Source organism: Panthera pardus, unplaced genomic scaffold (assembly GCF_024362965.1).
Source record: "Panthera pardus isolate Hobbes unplaced genomic scaffold, ASM2436296v1 HiC_scaffold_7, whole genome shotgun sequence".
NCBI lineage: Eukaryota > Metazoa > Chordata > Mammalia > Carnivora > Felidae > Panthera > Panthera pardus.
Window position 1 is genome coordinate 79,587,335 of NW_026527002.1, and position 26,965 is coordinate 79,614,299.

General features: G+C 55.0%; 1 protein-coding gene across 18 annotated transcripts in view; it reads right to left on the reverse strand.

The window, feature by feature from the left end:
• Positions 1-431: 431 nt before the first annotated feature.
• The window catches only part of PTK2 (protein tyrosine kinase 2), a 257,936-nt gene continuing 231,402 nt past the window's right edge, over positions 432-26,965 (reverse strand). For all 18 annotated transcript variants that reach the window (XM_019459751.2, XM_053896569.1, XM_053896572.1 and 15 more), the window contains 7 exons: positions 26,264-26,404; positions 14,394-14,456; positions 11,001-11,040; positions 10,578-10,684; positions 6,144-6,299; positions 4,968-5,048; positions 432-1,667 (listed from right to left, as the gene is read on the reverse strand). In XM_019459751.2, coding sequence (XP_019315296.2) covers positions 1,455-1,667; positions 4,968-5,048; positions 6,144-6,299; positions 10,578-10,684; positions 11,001-11,040; positions 14,394-14,456; positions 26,264-26,404 — 801 coding nt within the window. In that variant the 3' untranslated portion in view covers positions 432-1,454. The remainder of the gene's footprint in view (positions 1,668-4,967; positions 5,049-6,143; positions 6,300-10,577; positions 10,685-11,000; positions 11,041-14,393; positions 14,457-26,263; positions 26,405-26,965) is intronic.

The following is a 26,965-nucleotide window of genomic DNA, read 5'->3' on the forward strand; positions in this document are numbered from 1 at the left end:
TCCACTCGGGAGCTCGGCTCCTGGCTCTTCCCCGTCTGCAGAGCCCAGTGCTGTTTGCTCCGGCTCAGAGGTTCTGGCAAGACTGGGGCGGGTCTGGGGGACCGCGTGCTGACCGTTTCCCTAGTGACAGAGCCGGTCACAGCTGTGTCCTCGAGGCCGCGACGCCCATGAGGACATCAAAGGCCACAGAGGCAACGGCTCCCAGATGGACATCATTCCTCTCTCGACTTTGCACGTGACAGGCAGAGATGGAAAGAAAGGCCTGATTTGTGTGCGGCCATCCTCCTGTGCTAAAATCCTTGACCTATCTAGAAGACAGGGAAAGAAGGACCAGTAATTGTCGAGAGCTTTCCTGTATGTTATCTGACAAGTCGCCTGAAAACTTTTAAAGGGTCTGAAGGAACCCAAAGAAAGGCTACTACACCGACAACTTTACTGGTAACACCTTTTTAATAGGTCAAAGTAACTGTACAGTTCATTATATTCTTCCTGAGAATAATTTATATCCCCCGACAAACTAAAGGGAGGGTGTACTCTTCAAAATCACTTAACAGAATGGATGGTGTAACTGGACATCAAAAGAAAACCAACTCTCTCTGCTTTGCTTACTCGCCTCCTGGGAAGACAGACACGAGGAAGGGTTAGTCAGCTCTAGTGGCTGCAAGATAGTCAACATGGCTTTCGTCTTTCTTTATAAATTATATAAAAATGGAAAACAGGGATGGTTCCAGAACTTCTTCTCAATGCAGTTTGGAGGTGCTCTGGTGCAAAGCATTTCTGCTTCCAAGAGAAATAACATTGCTACAAAAAACTGGCACATTATTCTGGTGAAAAAAGACAAAAGTTTTTAGTGTGGTCTACAGCTAGCTTCCAACCGAATCTTCACATATCCAACGGGAAAGTAAAAGGCGGGAAAGACAGAAGGGTGGCTGTTGTTCTGTTTGTTTCTGAAATGACCCAAGTCTTCAAAATATAGCTCTGATGTTCTCTTAGAGTGCCGTTTGCATATTGCGACGGAAGGGCGTCCTCACAGCAGAAACTCCGGTCTGGCTGGCCACTCTGCACACGCAGAAGAGTTCTCAGCCCCTCGGGTTTCCCGGAATTCTCCGCCCGGTCTCCTCTGCCTGTGCGCAGCTGAGCTGGCTCAGGCCCCGCACTGGGCCGTTTCCACGGAAACACGCCCTCATGGGACGGTCATCTGTTCTTGGTGATTCTTGAAAGCTTCTCACGAACAATTTTCATTCTCAGAAAAATGCCACATTTTGGATCCTGGACTTTTCCGAACACCATGATTAAAGAAAAACAAAACCAAACAACGAACTCAAATCAAATGCGGTTAAACTTGTCCGAGAGAGGTTCTGAACCGGCCGTCAGTCACAGCCCCGGGCACGGGGGGAGCCCCTCGCTGCTGGCGGGGCGCCGGGGCGCGTCCTCCCCGAGGCCCGGGGGGCCCCTCAGCGCGGCCTCGCGTGTCCGAGTGCCCTCAGTCTGGCCTGGTCGATGACGTCGAGTAAGTTCTTGGCGTCCACGGCCAGGGCGTGGGCGGCGGTCAGCATCTGCTTCTTGTGGTCCTGCTGTAGGCTGGTCATGGCGCACCGCTGGGCCAGCTTCATCTTGTTGATGAGCTCGCCCAGGTCGGAGTTCAACAGCTTCTGGGCCATCTCGATCTGGAAGCACAAGAGAGGCGTCAGGACGGGCACGTTCCGCGCTCCGCTCAGGCAACCCTCATGCACCTGCCTTGGGCGCCTCCGGAGAAGAAACGCTCTTCCCCGTAAACAAACCTGCCCGAGGTAGACGGGGTAAGATCAGCGTTTCCTCTAGGAAACCGGCCGACAGAGTATGCATGCGCCCGTGTGCACCAGCAGCCTCTTTCCACCAAAGCCCTCAGCGACCACGAATCTCAGTGACTGGCAGGACTCTGGCTTCTTAAAGGAATCACAGGTTCTGACGGAACCTCGGAGGCCCCCAGCCTGGCGCCGAGACACAAGGAGACGCGCTGAGGTTGCCCAGCTGCCTGGCTTCCGGTTCCAGACAGAAACCTGGGTCTGGACTCGCAGTCTAGTGCTCTTCCTACAAGACCAACCATGGCTCAGGACCTGCCTCTGCTGTGCGAGAAGGACACCCCGGTCCCACCGCGGCCCTCCCAAACTGATGAGAGGCTGGAGCGGGGGCAGCAGTGGCGGAAGAAGCCGCCTCGGGGATCGGGATGCTCTGCTCGGGTGTCTCTCCCTCCCCGTCTGCTTATTCAGCCGGTGACGATTTACTGCTCGGTCCTTTACTGATTACTGCGCACACCCGTACGAGGCACTTGGTGGTGTGGATTAAGGAAGGAAACGGACACACTTGTGTGCAGTCTGGTGCGGAGAAGCCTGCGCACAACTACCTCCAATACGCTGGGATGAATCCACAACGGAAAGACACAATCCATTCGTTCTGGGAGGGTCAGGAGACTTCACAGAGGAGAATGACCGTAGAAGGAGGCTGGCTCCCTCACAAGCCGTGACAAATTACCTCCATCCCGCTGGGACAATGGGAGGCCTAGGAGATTTTTAGCGAGGGGAATGCCATCGTCCGGAGAGGAATTCTGGCAACAGGGCCCTGGTGGCCGTGTGGGAGTGGGAGGGAGGGGCGGGAGAGCCACAGGCAGAGGAGGCAGCTCAGAGGCTGTTGTGGGAACTGAGGGGAGGGGGGCGGCGGAAGGGAGGACGGACAGGCCCAGCCTGCGGCGTGATGCCGACAGGTGAGCGGCTGCTTGTGTGTGTGTGGGGGGGGGGGGGGAGAAGGGGGTTCCCGGAGGCAGGGGTGGCAAGAGCATGGTGGCCCCAGCAACTGGGAGCAAAACCAGGAGCAGAATGTCCTGCTGAAGGCAGACATCCAACAGCTCAGGCAGAGGTCCCACCGGAGGCATCAGATACTTGCATCCATGTAAGGGGCAGAGAGCCGCCAAGGAGAAAAGCGTTCTGTAAGACAGGGGTGTGCGGCACCTTTGGGGACGGCCACGCTCGGGGCAGCCAAGAAGAGGAACCAGAGCAGGATGTGGGCCCGAGACACGTGAGGGAGGGTGGCTCTGAAGCCCGCGGGGGCCTCGCAGACGAGCCAGGATGGGGGCTCGGGGGGCACGGTCGCCGGTGGCCCCAGGCAGCTGCAGGGAAGGAATGGGGACAATCTGGCCCAGGAGGACCGGCCGCTCTCTCAGGAAGCACGAGGGGACAGAGGGACCGAGGAAGGCGGAAGCAAGATCAAATAAAGCTTCTCTCCTTCTTTTAAAAAGCAATAATCAACCAAAAATGTGTATGCGAGAGCAAGTGGTGCAGAAGCCTCAGGGCAGACGGAGAGGCAATTTCAGGCTTTATCGGCCGAAGTAAGAAGTTAGAAATGGCTCTGGCAAAACACTCATGTCAGGATACCACTTTCTGGCCTCTGGCACTGGAACTTTCCCCCTTTTGGCAAAACTCTCGCTCGTTGTGGAACAGACCGATTCAAGTCCCAACGAGGTAGACGAGCCAGCTAGCGCCCAACCGGCTAGGAATACACAGGTACACCGCTCAGGCGACCTGAGGCCCTTTGCGAGGGAAGCATGGATACGGGCTGTGCCAGTTCAAGACGGTCGTCACCTGGACACCAGGACCCTCGGACACAATGTCCCGAGAAGAACTCGACCTCGATCGCATCAGGAGGGAACGTCGGTCTTCGCACAAAACCCCTCAACTCCTCTCTGGGAATAAACACTCTCCAAGGTAACTGGCCTACAGCCTTCCGAGACGCTGATGGCAGAAAGACAGAGTCTGAGGACCTACTCCAGGAGGAAGCGGGCTAACAGACTGTCGCGGGCGTCACGTCAGAGCTCTGCTGGCTGTGGACCAGACGGTGAGGCTCCCGGGTGTGACCACGCACTGGGACAATGCGGGGCGCTGGCGGCCCAGGCTGCTGGAACCCTACAGCGTGTGAGAACCGCCTCCCGACTGGAGATACAGATGGAAACACTGAGGGTCAAACGGTTCACAGGAAGGAGACCGTGTGGTGATAACCAGAGACCGAGGACACAGCTGTGGGACAATGTTAAAAGGCAGCGAGACTAGGTGGAGAATGTTCGGGAATTCTCTGCACTATTCCTACCACTTTTCTTTAAGTTTGACATCATTTCAAATAGAAACTAAGAAAACAAATGAGAACAGAGCCTGCTGGGCTGCAGGGTTAGGGACGGCGGGAAGGTAGGTGCAGGAGCTGGGAGGCGTGGGGACAGAGTAAGAAGGGGGAGCAAGGCTGGGGCAGCCTCAGACTCTGGGGGACAGAGCCACATGTGCGTGTGGCCCGGGCGGCATCCACCTCAGGAGGAGACCGGGGGCCCCTCTGGAGGACAGCGCACACCCCTGGAGGCCGGCACAGCTGGGTGCTTTATTAAAACAATGCAGCTGTGTCTGCTCACTTGTTAGTCAACACATGATGCACAATGGCCAAAAACGGCAAAAATGAGGATTACTGCCGAGAGACCGGGCTTTAGGTGAATTTTGATTCCTTAAAAAAATTTTAAAACACATGTTTTCACTCAAAAGGCACTTTTCGGTATCACCACTCTACGTGGAAAACCGGCACCGTGTGCAAAGTCTAATTTTTTCAGGAGAATTCAAGGGAGGAGGGTGGGCTGCCTCTCCCGGCTCATTTCCGTTGTCCTCTGGCCTCTCCCCGAGCTGGCGCTGGAGGATGTGGCCCTCACCCAGCCCTGCACCCGTGCTCCCCACCGTCCCCTACGAGCCGCCTGTCTTTTGGGCCCCGCCTCAGCGGCTGTGGAGCAGCAGTGGAGCGGGACGTGACCGAGCCCAGTGGGTGCCGGCCCACGCTGCCTCCACGGTGAACGGCCACGTCCTGGCAGGCAAGCCACAGCCCACGGGCCTCGCTGGTGGAAGATCACGACCTCAGAGCGCGTCCTGCCCGCACTGCCAGCGCAGGAAGGGGGCGCTGTGTCCTACCTCTCGGTGAGTGCTGGCTGGCAGGACTGGAAGGGTCTCGTCCACGGTGGCCAGTAATGTCCGCAGGGCCAGGCCGACTTCCTAGCAGACAAGACCACACCCGTGTCAGAGCACACGCAAGGACTCTCACGCCAGCAGCGCCCCTCCCCTCGGTGACAGGCCTTGTTTCCTTTCTAACACCGCATGAACATTTCCGTATTTCTTTCCCTCAGTACTGAGCCCGATCTGAAGTCATCAGGAATTTCTAACACTCAGATCTCTGAACTCTCAGGATGTGGTCCCTGGCGGGATGATCAGCCAGCCTCGAAGAGGAAGGACATCCTGACGCCCACCAAGGCGTGGGCGAGCCTGTGCAGCGCGGTGCTCAGTGGCATAAGCCCGCCCCGAAAGGGGAGATGGGGCACCAGGCCCCGCCACGTGCACGGGGACGCCGCCAGCTTTGCAAGGCGAGGAGAGTCTTGGAGGCCAGCTGTCTAACGGTGTGAACGAACCTAACGCCAGTGTAGACCTCGCGGTGGCTGGGACGGCAGATTTTGTGTTTTACGTGTTTTGCCGCAATTTTAAAAGAAGCGTCTTTTCAAGCGCACGTTTTGGAAATCCAGGCTTAGAGCCAAGCTTTACAGCGCTCCTTGCACCGCGGACACCCCTGAGCCTGCCCAGTGCCCTGCTCCGTGGGGGCCTGGCATCGCTTTTCAGAGCCTCTGGCACTCTCTTCCGGGACACCACGCCCCGGAACACAGCTTGGAAAGGCTGGGCTAGGCTAGCGGCAGGACGTTTTCATTTCTGTCTGACCCTCGTTAGAAAAGGCTCAGAGAGCAGCCACGCTTCAGAGAGCTGAAGGAAACCGCACGGCCAGAGCCCTCGACGTCCCTCTCCACGACGGCCCCTTCGCCAGACAGCGTCTGAAGGACAACCGGGCTCCCGCGTGCGCGAGCTGCTGCTCCCACGGCAGAGCCGCGTGTCCCGAAGGCGCGCACAGCGCTGGCCCGCGTGCTTTCACGCTTCACGCTACAGGCTGGTCCGTACGTGTGAGCAGCAACTACTACGGGACCGACGGTTCATCCTGACTCAGCACGGTCGCTGTGCGGGACCCTCACACACGGCTCCCGAAGCGCCAGGTCTGACTCCGAGGGTCCCCGCGCCTTCCGCGGGAGCGGGCACGCAAGTGGGGTTTACCTTCACCATGGGAACGTACTCCTCCGGGGGGGCTGGCTGGATCTTGCTGGACATTTCGATGACAGCCTTCACCAGGCCCGTCACATTCTCGTACACCCTGTCGTTGGACCGGTCCAGGTTGGCAGTGGGCGGGGGGCTGATTTCCTGGGGCTGAAGCTGCAACACAGAAGCTGCCGTCACCTCGCCAGCCCCCACTAGGCGGCAGCACATCCCTGCAGCTGGGCGGGGGCGGGGGAGGGGGGGCGGTCTTTAAAAGAGATCAAAGCAGATCACACCGAGTTTTTGGGTCTGACCAGGCTACGGCTCACTCGGAGGATGACAGGAAAGTCATCCATCCACGTGACAAGGGTCCGAGGCAATAATTTTTTTATGACTTTGAACTCAGTTAAAGGGAAGGAGACGGCATCACACACATTATACTAAAAGCCCCAGATTCTTCCAGAGAAGTGATTCAAGACCCCTCCACAACCATTCGCCAAGAAAGAATTCACGTATTTGGCATCTCTCTGAGGATTTCAGAGGAAGCTGGTCGAGCGTTCTACGGCAGGGGGCTCCTGCAGGAAGGAAGAACTAGGGCTCAGCGTGGCTGTCTCCACCCCCCTAACTTCGGAAACGTGCGTGTTCCCTGCACGACTGTTAGGAGCCGGCAGGTGCAAGTCTGTGAAGCGACACCACATGCTGGCAGGTGTTGCCGCCGGGAGCCCAGCGCCGCCCTCGAGGGTGGTGGGGCCTCGGCTCCTCACCTGGCCGCGTGGTGACGGTGACATAAAGGGGCTCACGTGCAGGCGCCCACCCCAGGGCCCGGGCACAGAGACACCACGAATGGGACCCAGGATAAGCCGGACTCCGACCGAAGGCGGGCGAGCGCAGGGTCTGCGGAAAGTCCCCAGCGGCATTTAATGGCCCAAGTCGGCAAGAGCAGGCACAGAACGGCAGCCTGTGTGTTTAAGGAGCCTGAACCGCAGCAGGTGACAGCAGCTGTTTGCCGCTGGGTCTGCAGCCGGCGCTCAGTCCACACCTCTAGGGGCCACTCTGCCCCCTCGGGCTGACTCTGTCCGAGGAGCCTGGGACCTGGCTGTTCCGAGTTTGGGATTCTCTCTCTCTGCCCCTCCCTGCCTTGGGCTCTCTCTCTCTCAAAAAATAAATAAGTTTTGGGACATGGGACAGACGTGGACAGGAATAGTCAGTCACTGCAAAGATGCTCATGTCCCAGTCTCTGGCAGGTAAAAGGCTGTTTTTGGTGAGGAGCCCGGCAAAAGTGCGCTCCCCCCACCCCCCCAGGCTTCCTGATCTCTGCTACAGTCACATGCGGAGCGCTAGGTGTGAAGGAGTGGGACAGACACACAGACATGATGTGCTTACCCTCCATGGCTATTGTTGAACGGGAGGTGAGGAAAAGTTAGAGAAATTTATCAGAGAAAGGGAAAAAAGAAAAACAGTATTAATAAAGGCAGCAGACAAAACCCCCACAAAAACACACGAGCAGAACCGGAAGGAGCGAGTCTGCAGCCTGCCTGCGGCCCTCGCTGCCGGTTGTCCAAGCACAGCAGCGGGCCGGCCAGGTGCCCGCACACTCAGTCACGAGGCCCGCCACACACCAGGCCGGTCTGCACGGAGTGAGTGAGAAAAACACGCAAAGCCTGAGAGGGACAATCTGGCAGCCGTGCGAGAAGCAAAGCACTAGGGACTTCAGAGAGAAAGGCACCGGAATATGCTCGCTGTCACCGAGAACCGCCCGCCGGGCTTCTGGGCCATCGGGAGAGGCTGTCAACCTCGCTCCCCAAGTCCGGCCCCCGGCGCCCTCGAAAACAGGCTCTGTCGTCAGCCCTAGCACCAGAATAAAGACCCCTGGCTTGGGGCTGCGTGTAGAGACATCAGAAGCTTATTTTAAAAACCAAAACGGGTGCCTGGGTGGCTCAGTGTGTTAAGTGTCCGACTTCAGTTCAGGTCATGATCTCAGTTTGTGAGTTCGAGCCCTGCACTGGGCTCTGTGCTGACAGCTCAGAGCCTGGAGGCGGCTTCGGATTCTGTGTCTCCTCTCTCTGCCCACTGTCCCCTCCATCCTGCTTGCCCTCTCTCTCTCTCCCTCTCTCTCTCTCTCTCTCAAAAAAAAAAAAAGATTAAAAGTAAATAAAAAAAATTTTAAAGAAAACAAAACAAACCCTTCTTTTAGCCGATTCTTACGGTTTAAGGCTCCCTTATTTGAAAGTCACAACTTTGCTTTAATGCTTTTTCTTCTACAGCTTATACTAAGGCTATCCTATTGTAACTTAAAAGATCAACCTAACTGGGGAAAGGTAGCTATCTTGCTTCTTCCTTAGAATCATCTAGAACAAGTGTACTCTTTGGTATAAGAGTTAGGCAGAATCTTAAACTTCCAGGTACAACCCTCCACAGCGTTTCCCCTGCATTAGAAAGAGGGAGGTTGTTCCTAACTGCATCACTTCAAAGACGACATCTCGTCTCTTACTTCCTGTGCCAAGTCATGTGCAGCCCTGTGACGTAGGCCATGCCCGGACCACACCAACATAAAGGCACAGTTTCCTGAAGAGCAGCCACAGGCAGGGCTCCGTCAGGAAGAACCGCCACCATTCTGGACTCTCGGAGGCAAAGGCTGCTTTATGCTAACCCATCCAGAGCTTCTGTTCTGTATTTGCCCTTCGCCCAAGGCGGGTCACAGAAGCACGGTCTCAGCGCTTCCAGGGACCATGCGCAGTGACATTCCCGAAGCAACAGCTTCGTTTGGACAGGCATCTGTTCCTGGGTTCCTATTTTCTGGAGCCTGACAACTTGGAGACCCTTGGCGGGTACTTAGGATAAAGTGCCACCCTGTAGAGACATCAACAGTTCCGATGGCTCAGGTGGGAGCTTAAAGCCTCAGAGAAGCCAGAATCAAAACAAAGCCACCAAAGAGACACTGATGTCTGGCTAAATGTTATCTGGATGAACTACATCTAAAGAGGAGTGTTTTTGTGTTAAAACGGTATTGCTCTTTGAGGCTGGATTCAGTAACCCCCACCAAACAGGTGGATAAGGAAGATAATACTTCATACTCTTTATTTAAAAAATCTTTGCTTAATACATTGTAAGTGAGCATACTATTTCCGTGAAGATTTCCACCTGCTTGGTATATCAGAATACCCTGTGGGGTACTGGCGCTGAAAGAGTCGTGGGAGGTGCCCCCAGCACCAGCTGGGGAAACCGCAGATGCCAAGCCCCTGGGCCCCGAACCAGGAGCAGCACTGACCGCCAGGGGCGCCCTGGGCCCAGCGGTACCTGTGCTGCGTCCCGCAGAGGGGAGGCTGGTCTGGCTGGTTTCACTCCCCGGGCCCTGCCCTGTGTCTGCAGGTGGCATCTTCTCTGCCTACAGCTACCTCCTGACCCCAATATGGCAACATACCTGTTCTCTCTGGAAATCAGCACGTTGGCTAAAGGCTGGCTCGGCTGGGGAGCCTGTAACCTTGAACACACCCTTTAACCTCTGTGAAGCTTGCGGTCTCGTGTGAAAAGTGGAAACAATAATCAGAGCACTGATCCTGAGGGAGGCTGGCGTGAGGGCAGGTCCCGGCACAGCGTGCATGCAGGTAGGGCACCCGGTGATGCTGGGTATTGGTGAGACAGCGTCTTTCGACGGAGAACACAGTTCCCGACGCTAAGATGCCACCCTCTGCAGGAGGCACTTTTGTATGTTCCTCTAGGGAAAGCAAAGTTGCCAGTTGGGCCAGCACATCACCTGACCACAGAGGTATTAAAACGTGAAAACAAGGTGTGGCAGACTTGGGAAACAGGATACATTTTGAGAGGAAGACCCTCTCATGGAATGGCAGAGAACCCTTGCCTTTGCTTCTCTGGGAGAGGACGGCTGCTGGCGGGAGACCTGGGGCCCGACGCTGCGGGGCTGGCTGGAGCCAGGGTGGGGGGTTCGGGAACCCCGACGGCCCCAGTCCCAGCCGGCAGGGCAGGTGGCGCGTGAGGGCGCCTGAGCCGCACGCTGCCTTGCCTGGGGCTGGGTCCACGCAGCACACGCACTTTTACACGTGTGGCCCCGCCTCCATCTGGAAAACGGTGGCAGTTTTCCACCACTTGGAGACAGAGGGGCCTGCGGAAGGTCTCCCCCAGAGGCATCCTGGTTTAATTACTTTTTAAAACCAGAAACCATCCTGGCGCTTTATTCCAAAGAACCACTCTGCCTGATCAGAGGGAAACTACCTAGGAAGCTGAGCTCTGACTGAGGCCCTAGAATCTACCACGTGAGAGAAAAACAGAAAAGACAAGCTCCCGTCAAGCTTGTTCCCGCCTCCTGGACGGGTTCAGAGCCACACCAGACGGACGCCTGGGGCCCACGGCGGTGCCACTCTGCTCGTCCCGTCCTCGGCACTGACTCTGCTTCGTGTCACAGGTCACCGACCCGGAGCGAGAGGCTCGGACGCTCACCTTGACGCCCTCGTTGTAACTGTCCCCGGGGCTGCTGAGGCTGGCGAGGCTGCCCAGGTGACCGGGGGCTCCAGGCCGCGGCGGTTTCTTTGGCGGAGCTGCGGGATCTGGGAAAGGGAAGGTGTCCCCGTAAGTGACGTACAGTAACACACGGCCCAGACACTGAACACGGGTTCGTGCTTCTGTCACACACACTAATCTTGGAGGGCACCCCGTGGAGGCGTTTCTGACGCATCGGCGGGAAGGTCTCTTTTCCGATATGCTAGGCAGGGGCTGAGTTTGGTAAACATCATACTTGCTTTGGAACACAGAGGAAAAAGGGTCACAAAGTCATGAGTACTCCAAAGCTAAGAAACGATATCCAGGTAAAACCCACTCCCCTCCACATTATAAAAACTTGACAGATGTCACGTCTTCACTTACCTGGTTTACCCACAGGCTGATAGATGTGTTGGTTTCCCGTCTGTGGGAAGAGAAAAGGTCGGTCACTGTGCCAGTGGGCACCATGGGGCGATGGCCTTCCCTCCCCTTCCTCCCCTTGAACATCTGTGCTAAGCGCTGGGCTCTGAGACCAGCGAGACGGGGGTGGGGTGGGGGGCTGCCTTCAAGGCCTAGGTGGGTGGGGATCAGGAAAAAGCAAAGCTGCCAGCAGGGTGTGGGATACACAGGAGCGTGGACGGGAGCGGTCACGGACAACTTAAAATTTCCTTCAGAAAAACTACGTCTCCGGATGCCTCCAGTCCCCACCTTTCAGAAGCACAGATCCAGGCCTCCCCAGCGTCGGGTCCGTTGCTCAGGAAGCCCCCTCCCTCCCTCCCTCCCTCCCGCCGGTCCTCCTCACAGGCAGGGGTGCGATCAGGAACAGTGATAGTGGGAGGACACTGTGGCGCTGGGGTGTCACTGTCACCCAGGGCCTGCTGCTACAGAGCCATCGGGTCCCCACCGGGCTCCCGGCCCAGACGAGAAGCCAAAGCACAACCGAAGTCCCGCCCAGGGACACCATCAAAGACTGTTCCGCTCAAGGCCAGGCCTGCTGTGCACTGTCACACCTGCGGTCCCCCGGACACAACCTACCCCGGGACGAAATGAAAACGGTCTTTTTACGCCTACACTCTACCTCTGGAGACAGAGACTTACCTTGCTCAATTTAAGATAGTAAACTAGTTGCCAAATACACATGTTTTAAGGTGCTTCACTCTGTAACGTGAAGGGATCTACCTCTTTAAGATACAAAGACTAGCAAGCGGGGCACACAATTAAAACTGGCCTCCCAGAACCACACGCACTTGCACACCCCTGGTCTGACACACTCACACACCTGTGTGGTGTGAAGAATGAGGGCTCCCTGACAGCCCGTTCAGTGTAGCACTGTGCAGCTAACCTATTGATTTTTAAATGTGTATTTATTTTGAGAGAGAGCAGGCACAAGTGGGGGAGGGGCGGGGGGGGGGCCCTAAACAGGCGCCTTGCTGTCAGCGCAGAGCCCGGTGCAGGGGCTCGAACTCACGAACCGTGAGAGCATGACCTGAGCTGAAGCTGTGTCAGATGCTCAAGCGACTGAGCCACCCAGGCACCTCTAACCTATCATTTACTTGACAGTTACTGAACGGCTCTGCTCCAGGCACAAAACGAGCCCCCCCCCCCCCCCCTTGTGAAGCAGACAGTGTAAACGTAACCCAGGGAGCAAGACAGTAACAGCAGGTGCACATGACAGCACACTGCCAAGCCCGGTGGAAAAGGGAGAGGAGGACGGGGGCGGGGGGGGAGGGGGGAGGGAAGGACACCGCAGGTTTCAGCAGGAAGATCGGGCCTTCTGAGAATGTGACCTGTGAGCACAGACTTGGGGTGGGGGAAGCCGTGAAGAACTCTGGGAGGGGCGTGGCCCAGAGACAGGGGATCCCCCGGCAGGGGCAAACAGCACGTGAAGAACGAGGCAGCCAAGGGAGCCAGAGGATGAGTGATGGCGGAAAAATGCAGGAAACGTGGCCAAAACTCTAAAAGTGGACACAGCCTGTGAGTTGTGTTGTGTTTCCCGATCCAGGCAGTAAAATACACATACTTAAAAAGAGTTAAGACACAGAATTTTCTGGTTGATACTCAGGTAGCAAGGAAAGTCCAATTAACTAGAAAATTCTATTCTAAGAACATTCTGGGTTAATTCAACAAATCTATGTACAATGCACTGTGCTAGGCAATCCCGCAGGTTGGCTCTGGGAGGGGAGGCTCAGCAAAGTCTCTGCCTTCGCAAGTCCTATGGACGAGCCCGTGGCCAGGCTGTGCTCTGGCTGTGCCGTGTATCCAGCCACGGGCCCTGGGCCTCGGAGGAGTCATTCAACTGTCTGGGGCTTTGCGTTTCCGGTTTGTTAACTGAGGCTGGTAACATTTACCTAACACAGAGTTGTCACAAAAGGAACATGCTGCCAGCCTGTGTATTATTTTGAAAAGCCAAACGCTTTCTACTTTCTATGCACACTGATGGGGTCGATTTCCACTGGCCAGTTATCAGTGTTGGTTCCCTGTCTCATTCCTCCTTACAATCTCAGTCTTCCAGCCGAAGAGTTCTCCCTGAAGCCGTGGTGCATTTTCCAAAGTCTTAGGTTGGAGCGTTTCAAGAGGTGGGCCAAACCAGATTGTCGTCTCCAGCGAAGGGCTGACGGGAGACGGAACACCGCCATGGTCGCGGGGTGTTCTCAGCACCCCCGCGGGAAGCGACCACGACCTGACCTGCACCGCTTGAAGTGAGCCGTCATGTTGGCAAGTGCGCAGTCTGGCATCTGGCACCGCGACAGGTGACCGTGGCCTGGTTTTCTAGGAGCCTCGGTTTACTCCTCTGTGGGGTGCATGGCACCAGTCCTGACTACAGGAGAGCTGAGGCCTCAGGGAGGGGGCCTGAGGACGGCACTCGGCACGGCTCCTTCTCATCGGTACTAAGCCCCCGGGCCCAGCAAATGCTCCGGGACCGCCAGTGGACCCGTCCCACACCGTCCATTCCACAGGGTGTTTCTGGAGAACCCTTCTAAGATCCAGGCGCAGCTCCCTCCCTTATGTGCCCACTCCACGCACCGTCTGGGGGCCTGCTACGTGCCCCGTGCTGGAACACACACAGTTCCCTTTTCTAGCAAAATTTCCTATTAGTGGTGTTCTCAATAGCTGCTCCCTTGAAAGGGGTTGACGTGCGTGCTGATCCTCAGCCTTACCACCTTCAGACAGACCGCCTGTCACTCTCGTTAAGCTTTCCCCTCTACGGAAGGAGACCTGTGTGCCGAGTAACCGTTGCTCGTGAATCAGCAACGTCCAGTATTCTGCCCACAGAGCCCGCTGTACCAGCACATTCTGACGGGAAAGGCCCAATCTTCCCACGCTGGTGACTGAGCGCATCCTGTAGGGGCCAAGTGTCAGGGGCAGCTGGATCTCACGGCACAGGTTGGAGAAGCCTCATTAGGGTGCATATCCATAGGTCTGTCACCCGGCAGGCACAGGTTTCTCTGTTGTACTGGGAACTTCTTTGACTGTTTAAAGAAATCTGCTTTTATTTTGCTCAGACACCTGCTGATGGAAATAAAACCGTTTGACCTGTTCTCCCTAAAAGATCAGGGGAATATTTCCAGCAGGCTTTAAGTACATTTGGGGTAATCATAAACCAGCTCTTTAAAGAGAATTTAGGCATTGCCCCTCAAAGCACACACAAGAAAACAGCCTTGCTGTGGAAACTAGAACCATGCACCAAGAGGGCAGAACTAGCGAACGACAGCTCATGTGCAGCGACAGCATGCATATCTCCCGAGTTTTCCTGGCGAAAACCCAGCAGCTGCTTACCGGGCCCTGAAGACTCCCGTCCTCCCTGTCGATGCTGCCTCGAGAGAGCCGCACGTCGGGTTTCTATGGCAAAGGAAACAAAATCGGACAGTTTCATCCTTGCTTTGAAAATCACGGACGTATTCTGTATTAAGTCCCTTTCTCTTATGACACGTTGTCGTCTGAATGAGAAGAGTCGAAAGTTCCCCAGTTTCAGGAAAATCCTCAAACCCGGTGATGACAAACCCAGGTCCGTTGCCCCGGCAAAGCCCCTCTCTCCACATGCGCACAGCACACAGGAGTGTGCAGGAGCCCCGCGCAGCAAGGTGAAGTCCGCAATTCCCCTCTCTTCCCAGCAGCACAGAGTTTTCTTCCCGGCAGAGAGAACTCCAGCCCAGAGTGGAAAAGAACAAGAACCCCTTCCTGCGTCCTGGCAGAGCAAGGTTTACGTGTACCTGGCTGTACCCCCAAAGCAGCAAACAGTCCAGTCACACGTCACTCCCCTTCCCCCACCCAACGCATACATGATACAGAAACCAAATGGATTAATCTGGATTTAGTATACGTAAGAGTATGCAAATCTCGTGAATCCCACACTAAACAGAGTAGGTTTCGTGCCATCCTGGCCGAGCTCGGCAGAAGGTTTGTTCCCCACGAAGACCAGTCTGTGCAGTGGCCTCTACCCTGCCTCCGTCTGTCCGCGCGCTCTGGCCACATACCCCTTCTCGGGGTCGTTGCCTTTGGCTTCCCCCGACAGGACTGCTCAGTTCTTGGTTTACAGATACCCTCTATTTGGCAGGGATCGTGCGGCAATGACTTCCCTCATTCGAAAGAGAACGTCTCGATGCGTCATTTGTGTGTCTGTACACCCTGCACCTGCAAGGACCCAGCACCGAGGACACAACCCATAAGCACTTGTGGGGTGTGGGGCGAGGAAGAAATGAGCTCTGTCTCTCCCTTCTTATAAACCTATGTTTACAAAAATGAACCATGCCATAAAATGTTGTAGCCTCTGTACGACGTTATATAGTGGAAACTGGTAAAAACCACGTTAAAAGGCTGCACAGCATCCGCCAGCATGAAGGCAGTCATAAACACGTGACAGTGAGGCACACGGGCTCTGGCATCTGGTTCCCTGGGTTCGGATCAGGCTCCAACCCTTTTGAGCTGTGTGGCCTGGACCTCAATTTCTTCAGCTCCAAAACGGGGCAGTAATAGTACCCACTGCCCAGGCATGATGGGAGGACTAATTCAATTACTACTGGCAAAGCATTAAGTCAGTAGCACAAAAGTGTCAAGTAAGATGAAGAGTTCTGTTACGTGGTGGGGCAATCTTCAAATTTCAATGGTATAAACAGTCGTTGATAAACACCTCTGTATACAAACATTGGACGAAATCCCTGATTATTTCCCTGGACAGATTTCCAAAAAAAAAACTACTGAGTCAGAGGGTTTAAACATTTGAACGGTCCTGGGTATCAGCTGCCCAAGTGCCGGGCGGTCTGGATGTCCCTCGCCAGCAGGCACACTGTGCCCTGCCACTAATGACCGCCATTTAAAACGGAGCCAATTCAATCAACAGAATACTGTATCAATCTGCCCTCCTGTCCTAAACATTAGAAACCCCTGCCTCTTCTCACTGGATGCCAGGCTCCGTGAAGGACAGAGGCCACGGCTTCTGTGTGCTTCCCGTGGGGTCTCCAGGACTTGGTAGAAGGCAGGACACATAGATGGGGAAATGAAGCATCCACACAACTGCCCTGTGAACAGTGTCCACGCCCCTGGGACAAAGCATTTAGCCTCCCGAGACCCACTCCTTGGCTGGAAAAGCGGTAGACTAATACCCACCTCCCATGGTGAATACAAGGATTACATACGTGCTTGGAACAGTAACGGGCACCATTAGACATTCAGGAAATACCTGCTGCAGGAAAGCTCCACTGAAAATGCAAGGTAGAAAGAAGCTTGTACAGACAAGGAACCTGAAGCTTAGAAGGCAGAATTATAGGCGTACCTCAGAGATACTGCAGGTTTGTTCCAGATCGCCGCAACAAAGCAAAAATCACAATAAAGTGAGTCAAATGAATTTTTGGTTCCCTAGCGGCTATAAAAGTTACGTTTATACTACACTGTAACGCATGCAATAAATAGCGTTATGTTTAAAACGCTTGAATTAAAAACTATTCTATTGCTGGGGCACCTGAGCGGCTCAGTTAGTTAAGCGCTGACTCTTGGTTTCGGCACAGGTCATCAACTCACGGTTTGTGGGTTCGAGCCCCATGACGGGCTCTGCACTGACAGCGCGGAGCCTGCTTGGGATTCTGTGCCCCTCCCCCACTCGCTATCAGATACGCTTTAAAAAAAGTACTTTATTGCTAAAACATGCTAACCACATCTACTGACGCTTCCTTTCACGAACGATTTCTCTGGAGCAGGTGACGCTGTCTGACAGCATTTTACCCACAGAACTTCCTTCCCAAGTGGGGACCGTCCTCCAAGCCCTGCCGCCGCCTTACCAACCAGGGTTCCGGAATATTCTAAATCCTCTGTTGTCCTTCCAACAATCTCCACGGCATCCTCGCCAGGAGGAGCTTCCATCCCCAGAAAGCACGTTATCTGTTCCTCCCCGAGCAGCACCTCCTCGCCCGTCAGCTTTATCCTGAGACGACAGCAGTTCGGTCCCGTCTTCAGACTCCGCTCCTGATCCCGGCCCTCTGGTCCCCACCGCCTCCGCGGGGCCGTCCTCCGCGGCCGTCCTGAGCCCCTCAAAGTCCTCCACGAGGGTCGGAGCCACTTCTTCCAAACTGCTGTCGGTGTTAACGTTTCAACCTCTTCCCACAAAATCACAGGGGTCCTTCGTGGCATCTAGAACAGTGACTGCTTTCCAGAAGGTTGTCAACTTTGCGCGGATCCATCCGAGGACTCCCTGTCTATGGAAGCTATATCCTTTTTTTTTTAAATTAAATGTTTTTTTTAAACAACATACGTATTTATTTTTTGGGAGAGCGCAAGCGGGGGAGGGTCAGAGCGAGGGGGACAGAGGATCTGCGGCAGGCTCTGTGCTGGCAGATGTGGGGAGCCGACGTGGGGCTTGAAATCACCAACCGCGAGGTCACGACCCGAGCCAAAGTCGGACACGCAACTGACTGGGCCCCCCAGGTGCCCCGAAGCTGTATCCTTACAAAATGTATTTCCTAAGTAAGAAGACTCGCAAGTCAAAAGTTAACTCCTGATTCGTGGGCCGCAGAACGGATGCTGTGCTAGCAGCACGAACACCACACAAATCTCCGCGTCCATCCCTCACGGGGCTCTGGGGTGACCAGGCGCCTTGTCAGGAGCAGCAGGACTTTGAAAGGAATCTTTGTTTTCTGTTTGGTGGGCTTCAAATACCCAGTCAAGCGTGTCGTGGACAGATGCCCGCCAGCCGGGCTCTGTGGTCCCACTGCCGGGCACAGGAGGAGGACACCTAGCACCACTCCTCGGGCCCTCATTCCAGCACGGTCACTGGGCACCGGCTCCCTCTTGAAGTCACCAGCCGCGTCGGCCCCTCCCAAGAGAGCCAGCCCGTGCTCCGGGGCTGTCAAGGCAGGCGCCGACTTCTCTTGGCTGCGGAGGTCCGGGCCGGCGTCTCCCTCCAGGACCGGGCTGTCTCATCCACACCGAAAACCTGCTGCTTAGTGCAGCCGCCTTCGCTGACTATCTGAGCTCGATCTTCTGGAAAACTGGCTGCTTCGTCCCGCACTTGTAGGTTGTGGAGACGGCTTTTTTCCTGAACCCTCCGGAACCAGCCTCTGCTGGCTTACAGCTCTCCTCCCTCGGCTCCCTCGCCTCCCCCAGCCGTCGTGGAACGGACGAGAGGGAGGGCCCTGCTCCGGGCCAGGCCTTGGCTTAAGACAACGTCGTGTCTGATCTGATCTCCCATCCGACCACCCGGCTTTCTCCGCATCGGCAACGGGGCTGTTTTCCTTCCTTATCATCCGCGTGTTCACGGGAGAAGCACCTGTACTTTCCTTCAAGAGTGGCTCCTTTGCGCTCACAACTGGGTGAACGCTTTGGTGCAAGAGGCCTCACTTTCAGCCTGTCTCGGGCTTTGACGCCTTCTCACTGAGCTTAATCACTTCCAGCTTTTGATTTAAAGTGAAACACATGTGACCTTTTCCCCCACGGGGACACCCAGCGGCCACTCACTGCAGGGATATTAACTGGCCTGATGTGAGTGTCGTGTCTCAGGGAACAGGGCTGCTCGAGGACGGTGTGGTCCGTGGGGCCCCAGAACGATTACAGTCGTAACTTCAAAGATACTGATGGCAGGTCACCGCCACAGAAGTCTGAACTGCCGTGAGAATTACCAAAACGTGACCCAGACACGAAGTGAGCTAATGCTGCCGGGAAAATGGCACCAACTGACTTGCTGGACGCGGGGTCGCGTGTTCGCCTTCCATACGTGAAGAAGATGCGACAGGATGACGAACGCCCCGAGCTGCCTGAAGCAACACGAGGTGCGTGCAATCAGGCGACAAATACGTGGTTTGTTTTAACCGGAGCAAATGTATCTTTTAAAAAGTTGACTTATTTAGGTCATCTCTGTACCCAGCCTGGGCCTCGAACCCACGACCCCAAGACCAAGAGCCGCATGCTCTTCCGGCTGAGCCCACCAGGAGCCCCTGACTGTAGGAAACATTTACTTTTTTACTTAAACAAAAGCAACTTCTGTTTCTTGTGTGCTTGCACAGTTAGGTGCTGTGTCCCATGTGTTACGCGGGCATTTGGATCTCCAAACGAACCACATGAAACGACTTATTCCTGACGCACAGGAATCCCCTCACATTACACTTTCCCCAACACAGCGTTTCAGTTTCAGCCGAGAAAACCTAGCTCTATAACGCGCACTTGTGTCCACGAACAGAGGTATGTAAGCTTCTCCACGCAGCCAACAGCCTGTCTCAGAGGCGGGTGCCAGCATGGGGGACTTGAGAGAGCCAACACCGGCCGTCAGAGAGAAGCGGCCGTTCGTGCCTCTGCTCCTGGGAGAGGTGCGTGCAGAACATTCTAGATTTGAAGACGGTAATACAAAAAGAAGAAATTTATATTTGAAATCTTACAGAAATAGGTCACACACATAAACCATGTTTGGGGCTGGTTATCTGGTTATTTTCCCCATCAGGTATGCCTTCTCTCTCTCTTTAGGTATAACTTATATACACATTATACACAAGCCCAGTGCGTTTTTACAAACGTGTGCCCCCACCTAACCCAGTACCCAGATCAAGACACTGTGGACACCCAGCAGGCTCCAGTTGAGGCCGGCCTCCGCCTCGCAGAGGGGACCGATCTTCTGACCCGCAGCCAGAGAACTCACGTTCTGCACAGTGCCTCCCCTGTGTCGGGGTCATGAACGTGATCTCTGTGAGACCCGTCCCTGTGGGCGTGACGAGGGGTCTCGCCCACTGCGACCCTTGTGCAGCGTCCCACTGTGTGACCCCATCTGTTCTGCAGGAAGGGGCAGGTGGGTTACTTCCCGTTGCTGGTACCAAAAAGGACACTGGTGTGAACATTCTGTCCCCTATGGCCCCGGGCGCTGTGTCCTCACAGGCAGCAGGTGAGGGCTGAAGGCACGGTTTTAGGCTCTGGGGACGCAGCAACCACCAGCCACACCGCGGTCTCTTCTTTCGTGTGCTGTCACTGCACTGTCATCACCTCTGGAATGCAGCCAATACAAGAACACAGGAGGGGTGTGGCCTGGCCCAGCAGAAAAGGGCCATAGGGGGTCTCGCGGCGTGTCCTTGCCCCCCCCACCCCGAACCCCCGCTTGGCGCTCCTCATGCGTAGACTGCCTGGGTCTGTATGAGGGGGACAAACAGCTCAGACATTCATTTCCTTTTTCGGAAGACAAAGTCGGCTTTATAGAGACAGGCCATTCTCGCTTTAAAATTAAACTCCTATCTTTAGCGCGGCACCGCATTAGAGGAGTACTGTGCCCGCTGTAAGGAATTCGAGACGGTGACACAGTCAGCCTGTCTTTAAGCCATGCCCAGTAGGAAAGAAAGCCCTCTGAGCAGGCTGACGAGGCTGTGGGCTCTCTCCGGCCAGCCTGTGAGGGCTCCTGCAGGCAAAGGGGCACCCCGGGAGGTCGCGGGCTGGATGGGGAGAGGGCCCACTGCCAGGAGCGAGTGCCTTAGGTCAGGGCTGGGCGGCCAGGGGCAAGCGGGATAAGGTGACGGAGCCCTGACCCCCCTGGAGTATGCAAGGAAAGGCAGCAGCCGTATTTAACGGCAGTGACCGCCCTCAATGGTGTCAGTCCTAAGAACGGAAGATTCCAGTCGACACCTGTTGATTCTCATCTATTAGAAAACGTTTGGGCGAGATTACTGGCAAAGCAACTTGGGAGTCAATCTTTCAAACAAGAATACAGCTCCTTACCCAGGGGCACAAGCTGGCCCCACAGAAGGGAGTAGGGGTGCTGTGCCTCGCATGGCCCAAGGACCTGTGAGGGTTGGGGATTTGTCACCAGGTCACGATGAGACAGAAACAGAAGGCAAGTATCTTTAAAAAATTCCAGAGCAATCTAAAATAGTAATTTTTAGGTCTGTGGGGGCTCATATAAACAAACTTGGCTCATGTTCTGCATATTAAAAGAACCTGTTTTGTCTTTTCTAGTACTTGTTTTTATTTTATTTTACAAGGGTATCAGGCCTACAACGGTTTAGGAAAAAGCCCCCAAACAGACCCTCCGTCCCTGACCACTGGAGAAGCCTGCAGTGGGCTGCCTCCTGCCCAGGGCCCCACATTCTGAGAGGAACACGCGGGCCTTGTTAGCCATCTGCTAAAAATAGTCCACTTGTGGGCGCTCTGCCAACAGCAAAAAGGAATCAAGGCTTTATTTGTAACAACAAGCAAAGCCAATAAAAGCACGTTCCACTCCCAGGTGACGGCTGCAGTGCTCCTTTGCAGAACCCCCACAAGTGGCTCAAATCTCCCACTCGACCTATTCTCTTAGTGTTGGGTCAGGAGAGGCCAGAAGGTGTTCTGGGACCGTCCTCGGGAGCCTGGTGTGGGCTGAGGGATACGGTCTGGGATTTCAGAGGCTCTCAGCTGCCACGGAGCACGCCCTGAGTGAGAGTGAGAAGCCCTTTGAGGAATTCACGTGTACCCCCTGCTCCTCCCACTGGATACGTGCTACATGTTTAGTCTTCAAGCCAGCCCTGGGAGAACAGTATTACCCACACTTGATAGAGCATATTATACTTATTGTACAGATAAATGAATTAAAGCAGAGAGGGTGAACAATTTATATAGGGTCATAATAACCAGGATTTTTAATTCTCATGTGGCTGACTCCAGGGTCTAGATTCTTTCTAGTATTGCCTTCTTGAAAAGGACAGTCAAGGACAGGAAAGACCATTTTCAGTTCTAATGTGCAGCGTGCTCTGTTTTCCCGCCACTGCCCGTGCCCCTGGCCCCGGGGTCCCGCTAGCCTGCCATGGCCTAAGGGCCCTGCGCTGTCTGTCCCCCTCACCCGCTGCGCTCTGGCCACCGCGGTGGTCTTTCTGTGCTCAGACATACTTGGCCCCTCCCGCCTCGCCTCGGGACCTTGCACTTGGTACGCTCTCTCCCTGGAATGTTCTTCCCATGTGTCCCCACGCTGGCCCTCCCCTCCTGTGCCGTCCTCTCTGTCACAGCGGCTGAGTGAGGAGGCTGGACCTTGAGGACAAGACGAATGCAGGGACAGCTCACAGTCTGACGGACCAGTCAGTCATCCTGGGCAGTCATCCTGTGGTAGCCACTGGCTGATTTTAAGTGTGAGAATGAGAGGGTCAGATTTTAGAAATACGGCTGTGGCTGAGGCAGGGAACGGGGACGCTGACATTTATGTCACCCCCATCTCCTTGCTTACGTGTCTCCGCCCGCTACTCCCGTTGGAAGAGGCCCCAGTCCTGGCCACGCGCTTCCCCTCACCCCTACCACCTACAATGCCCACCTGACAAACACCCCAATCAAAGATGGGGTAGGGAATATCCAACTCACCTGTGATACCAGCACTGCTTGGACCCCGTAGCCAACAGTGACAACAATAAGACATTCTCACTCATGGACGGCAATACTAAATCCTACCAGAACACTAACGAAGGATGCCAGATACTGCAAGAATGGTCAGTTACGGCTCGGGGCACCTGGGGGGCTCAGTCGGTTAAGCGTCTGACACTCGACTGCCGCTCAGGTCACGATCTCATGGCTTGTGAGTTCGAGCCCCTTGTTGGGCTTTGCACCGACAGCATGGAGCCTGCCTGGTTTTCTCTCCCTCTGCCCCTCCCCGCTCATGCTCTCTGTCTCAAAATAAATAAATAAACTTAGAAAAGAAGAATGATCAGTTATGCCTTAAGTAGGGATTTAACTCTGGAATACAGGGCTAGCTCAAACCCAAGCAAAATGTCCCACATTGTGCATCACGTTACACTCCTTACAAGTTTTTAGAAAAATAATGTATTTAAAATACAGAGCCAACAGTATACTTAATAGAAAAACTATTATAGACAACATCTTTAAGAATAAAAACAGGCAGGGACCTAGTTAATATAAAAATTGGCAAGGGATGCCTCAAAAGAAATTGACGTATGTAACAAACACTGAAAATGGAGAAAGAAGATGCTTTCAACAAGTGACGTGTGTCAATTATGCCTCAAAAAATGGGGGAAAAAGAGACAGCTGTGCATGCAGAAAACCCAAGGAAATCAGAGTTCATGTGATCAATACTGGAAAACACAAGGTAAGTATCTAAAAATGAACTGCATATGCACACAGAAAATACAGACCCAACAAATTCGGGGAAAATGAAACACCATTAGAGCAGTGGCAGGAGCTCTGAGTGGATGGGCAGTAAGTCAGTAAGGGACGCGAGACACAAAATTAAGTCATCAAAGCGGCACGGGAGAAATAAAGGGCAGGGGGAACAGGTGGCGGGGAGGCCCCGACTGAGCAGAGACGTCCTAGAACCCAGGCCGTTGGGCAGGCGAGGCGCAGTGCGGACCAGGACCCCGGGGGGCATCTCGTACAGCCTCAGAGATGGGCTCTGAACGGAATCTGGGAGCCATGTGGGGTCTGAGATGTCCGACGCGTGGGTGTGGGTTACACGGACTCACACACTTAACAGAGCTCGGCCGGCTGCACACTCAAGGTCTGCTCATTGTACGTGCATGGTCTCAATGCCGAGAAAAAGCCCACAACTCACCAGCCGGGTCCTGAGCCTCGTATATAAACACGTGAAACCTCTCAGAAGACTGAGTGGTGAACCCGTTAGCTGCTTCCCACTCCCTGAGCTTTGGTCACATCCAGCGTGGGTGGGGGGCTTCTGAGAACACTCTCCTGACTGGTGTTGTTACACTCATGCTCCTTCCCTCTGCCTGGAAGGGATTTCCTGAGCTTGTCTGCTTTGCAAATTCCAACGGATCTTTCACCTTGGCTCAACACATCCGGGCTCTGGCACTGTCCCTGACCCCTCCAAGCACCCACGGGCTCCTGGTGCTCCCCCGCCGCACCCCAGCAGAGCAGCACGGGCCGGCACTCTGCAACCCTGAGCAAACCTTTGCTCACTCGCGGTCAGTCGTGCATGAGCTGGTGGTATTTACATTCAGCAGCTCTAGTTCGGAGAATCTGTAATAGTGACTTTTTATTTATTTATTTATTTTTATTTATTTTTGAGACAGACAGAGACAGAGCATGAGCAGAGGAGGGGCAGAGAGAAAGGGAGACACAGAATCGGAAACAGGCTCCAGGCTCCGAGCTGTCAGCACAGAGAGCCTGACGCGGGGCTCGAACTCACGGAAAGTGAGATCATGACCTGAGCTGAAGTCGGACGCTCAACCGACTGAGCCACCCAGGAGCCCCAACGGTGACTTTTTAAAATACAAATCAATGCAAGAAAATATTCTGTCTGGGCAAAAGTATAAGATGGGCTAGGGAACGGCCGTTCTTGGAGCCCACTCCATATCCAAACTGGCTCGCTCAGATTTCCGCACTAAACGATCACCACTGTCTGCAGCTTGCCTCTTATCAAGATAGGCTTTAACCTAAATAATTTAGATTTTTGACAGCACGAAACTTCTGTTCAAAAGTTAACGCGTCACCTTACCTATCCATGTTTCCTATAGCTCGCTGTAAACGTACGTACAGAAGAGCGCCCGGCAAGTGTAGTGTTAAAACTCCCCCCAGCACGACGCGCCCTCGCGTGCGCTGAGGCCACACGACAAAGCAGCTGGACCGACCCTGCAGCAGGGTTCTGGACTGAATCCAGGCTCAGCCACACGTGAGCTGGGTGACCTCGGGAAATCCCGTAAAACGGGGGTGTCACAGGGAGGGTTCACTTCCTTTATCCTCGGTTCCAAAATCTAACAAGCACTGAAAACTGGTAATTTGTTTTTCTTTTGCATTTGAAGCAAGCGAATTTCATGGCACAACGTGACCTGAATGGACGTGAACTCTGTACCTATTGCTGTTAACATGAACATCCGTGTTTTGCTGTTTACCCCTGGGATGCCCCTGGAACACTACATAAACCCACGGCACGTGCACCACACCACATTAGCTTTCTCTGGTGCAACAATACTGGATTCTGAAAAACACAAAACCTTCCAGAATTTCGATTAAAGGATTCCAGACCCCTCTCCTCCTCGGGGGGGGGGGGGGGGGGGCTGGCCAGACTGGACTCCCCACACGAGAAATGCGTCGGGTGGCGGCAGCACACGGGAGTACAACCTGAGGGGCCCGACTGTGCCAACGGTGCGTGCTGAGGAACACTGCCTTCGTCCCGACCGGCAGCGGCGGAGCGTGGAGCGCGCGTGACGTCTCCGGGCCCCCCGAGCTCTCCGAGGCGGCAGGCGTGCTGAGGGCAGCCCCAGTACGTCCTGTGCTCAGGGCACTGGCCGCTCCGGCAGTGAAAACAGGCTTCCCTGAACCTGAGTGTGCGGGCTGCTCTAACTGTGAACTACGGGTTCAAAGAAACGAAAGCCACGTAGAAACGATGTCGACGAACGCTGCGCAACACAGACTAAGGTCACTGTCTCATGACACCGTTACTCGGCGATTAAAAGCGTCAGTGCCTGGAAGACAGGAAGTGATGTGAGAACCGCACCTCCCACCACCCCGCCCCTTGTTGGTGTCTGGTCTCTCGGCCTACAGTCGAACAGCGTCTTGGCTTCAGGGAGCGTTTACTTGATCAAAGCACGAGGGACCGGCTGTGCCCTGCCCAGGAGACGTACGGAGTCGAGAATCTGTGCCCGCAGTCCTGGCTCTGCTCAGCCATCCTTTTCAGGCCGCTCCAGGAAGACGGAACCAGCCGTGCAGGGGACGGGGGAGTGGGCTCTGAGGCTGAGGGCACAGGAGTGCGTGGCATGGGGCCCCGAGTCCGAAGGGCCCTTGTGTCAAGGGACACACAGACACCGCTCTGCCTTTCCACTTCCTCTCTGCCCCAGGAGACATCTGAGGTGGCTGTCACTCGGGCTGCCAGACACATGGGGGGGGGGGGGGGTGGGCGGTCGGTATGTGTCGGAGCACAAGAGGAGAGGACCCGGGCAGGCAAGGCCTGGGCCCTCGGCTGTCTGGTCACACGTCCTGCAGCAGCAAAATGCAGGCTCTTACGTGCGCGCTGACACTTAAGGGGGAGCTGCTTCTGCGAAAACCACAGGGATGCTAACACCTCCGAGCCCACAATGCCACCAGCAACATCTCAGAAACCTGGTGGAAAAGGGAATCCAAGAAGAGGAAATGACCCACTGTTGCCGGTGTTAGGGGCCAGATGTGAGACAAACTCTCTGGTTTTGAAAAGGATGAACCTTTCCGATCGTCTGCAGCACAGCAGACCGTGCCAGCGCGTCACAAGCGGAGGGGGTTCCAATTACCAGGATGACCAGGAATCTCTCCTCTTTCTCGAGCCAGCGCTGGTCCTCCTCCATTTCCTGCTGCTGCCGGATCAGCCGCTCTTCCACCAGCTGGGTGGGCAGCACCTGCCCGATCCCGCGCAGGTCCAGGGCCGCAGAGTCCTGGCGGGAGGGAAATACAACAGCACATCCACTCTCAGGGGCCTACTGAGGATAGTTTTGCTGTTTTCTGTGTCTTTCCAAAGGAAATGAAGCAGAACGGCAAGGGCGGTGGAAAGAGGGCCTCTCACACTCCGCTCACGGGAGCGACTTTCCCAGAGGCGGCTCGTCACCTCCTACCGAGCATCTTTGCCAAGTACAAGGTCGTTCAGCCCACAGCTCCACCTGCAGGGATTTATTCTAGAGAAACAATCCAAGGAACGTGCAGAGAATACATCACTGGTTACAGTGAAGGAGTGAAAACAGTCTGGAGGTGGACCAGAAGGAGGGTTAAACTCCGTGCACACGCTGCGGTGAACCGAGCAATTGTTAAACACGCTCACTCCAAGGACGAGGGCACGGGCAGTGACCACAGGCGTTCTGGGAGTCCAAGAAACAACATTTACTATCACAGGAGCGGTTCTCGGTTTACCGGGCAAATCTGGTGAAAGTTACCATGGCCCACAGAGCGGCAGGCTCTGTCGCCCTGCCCTGCTCCTTCCGGGGACGTGCCTCCCGCACACG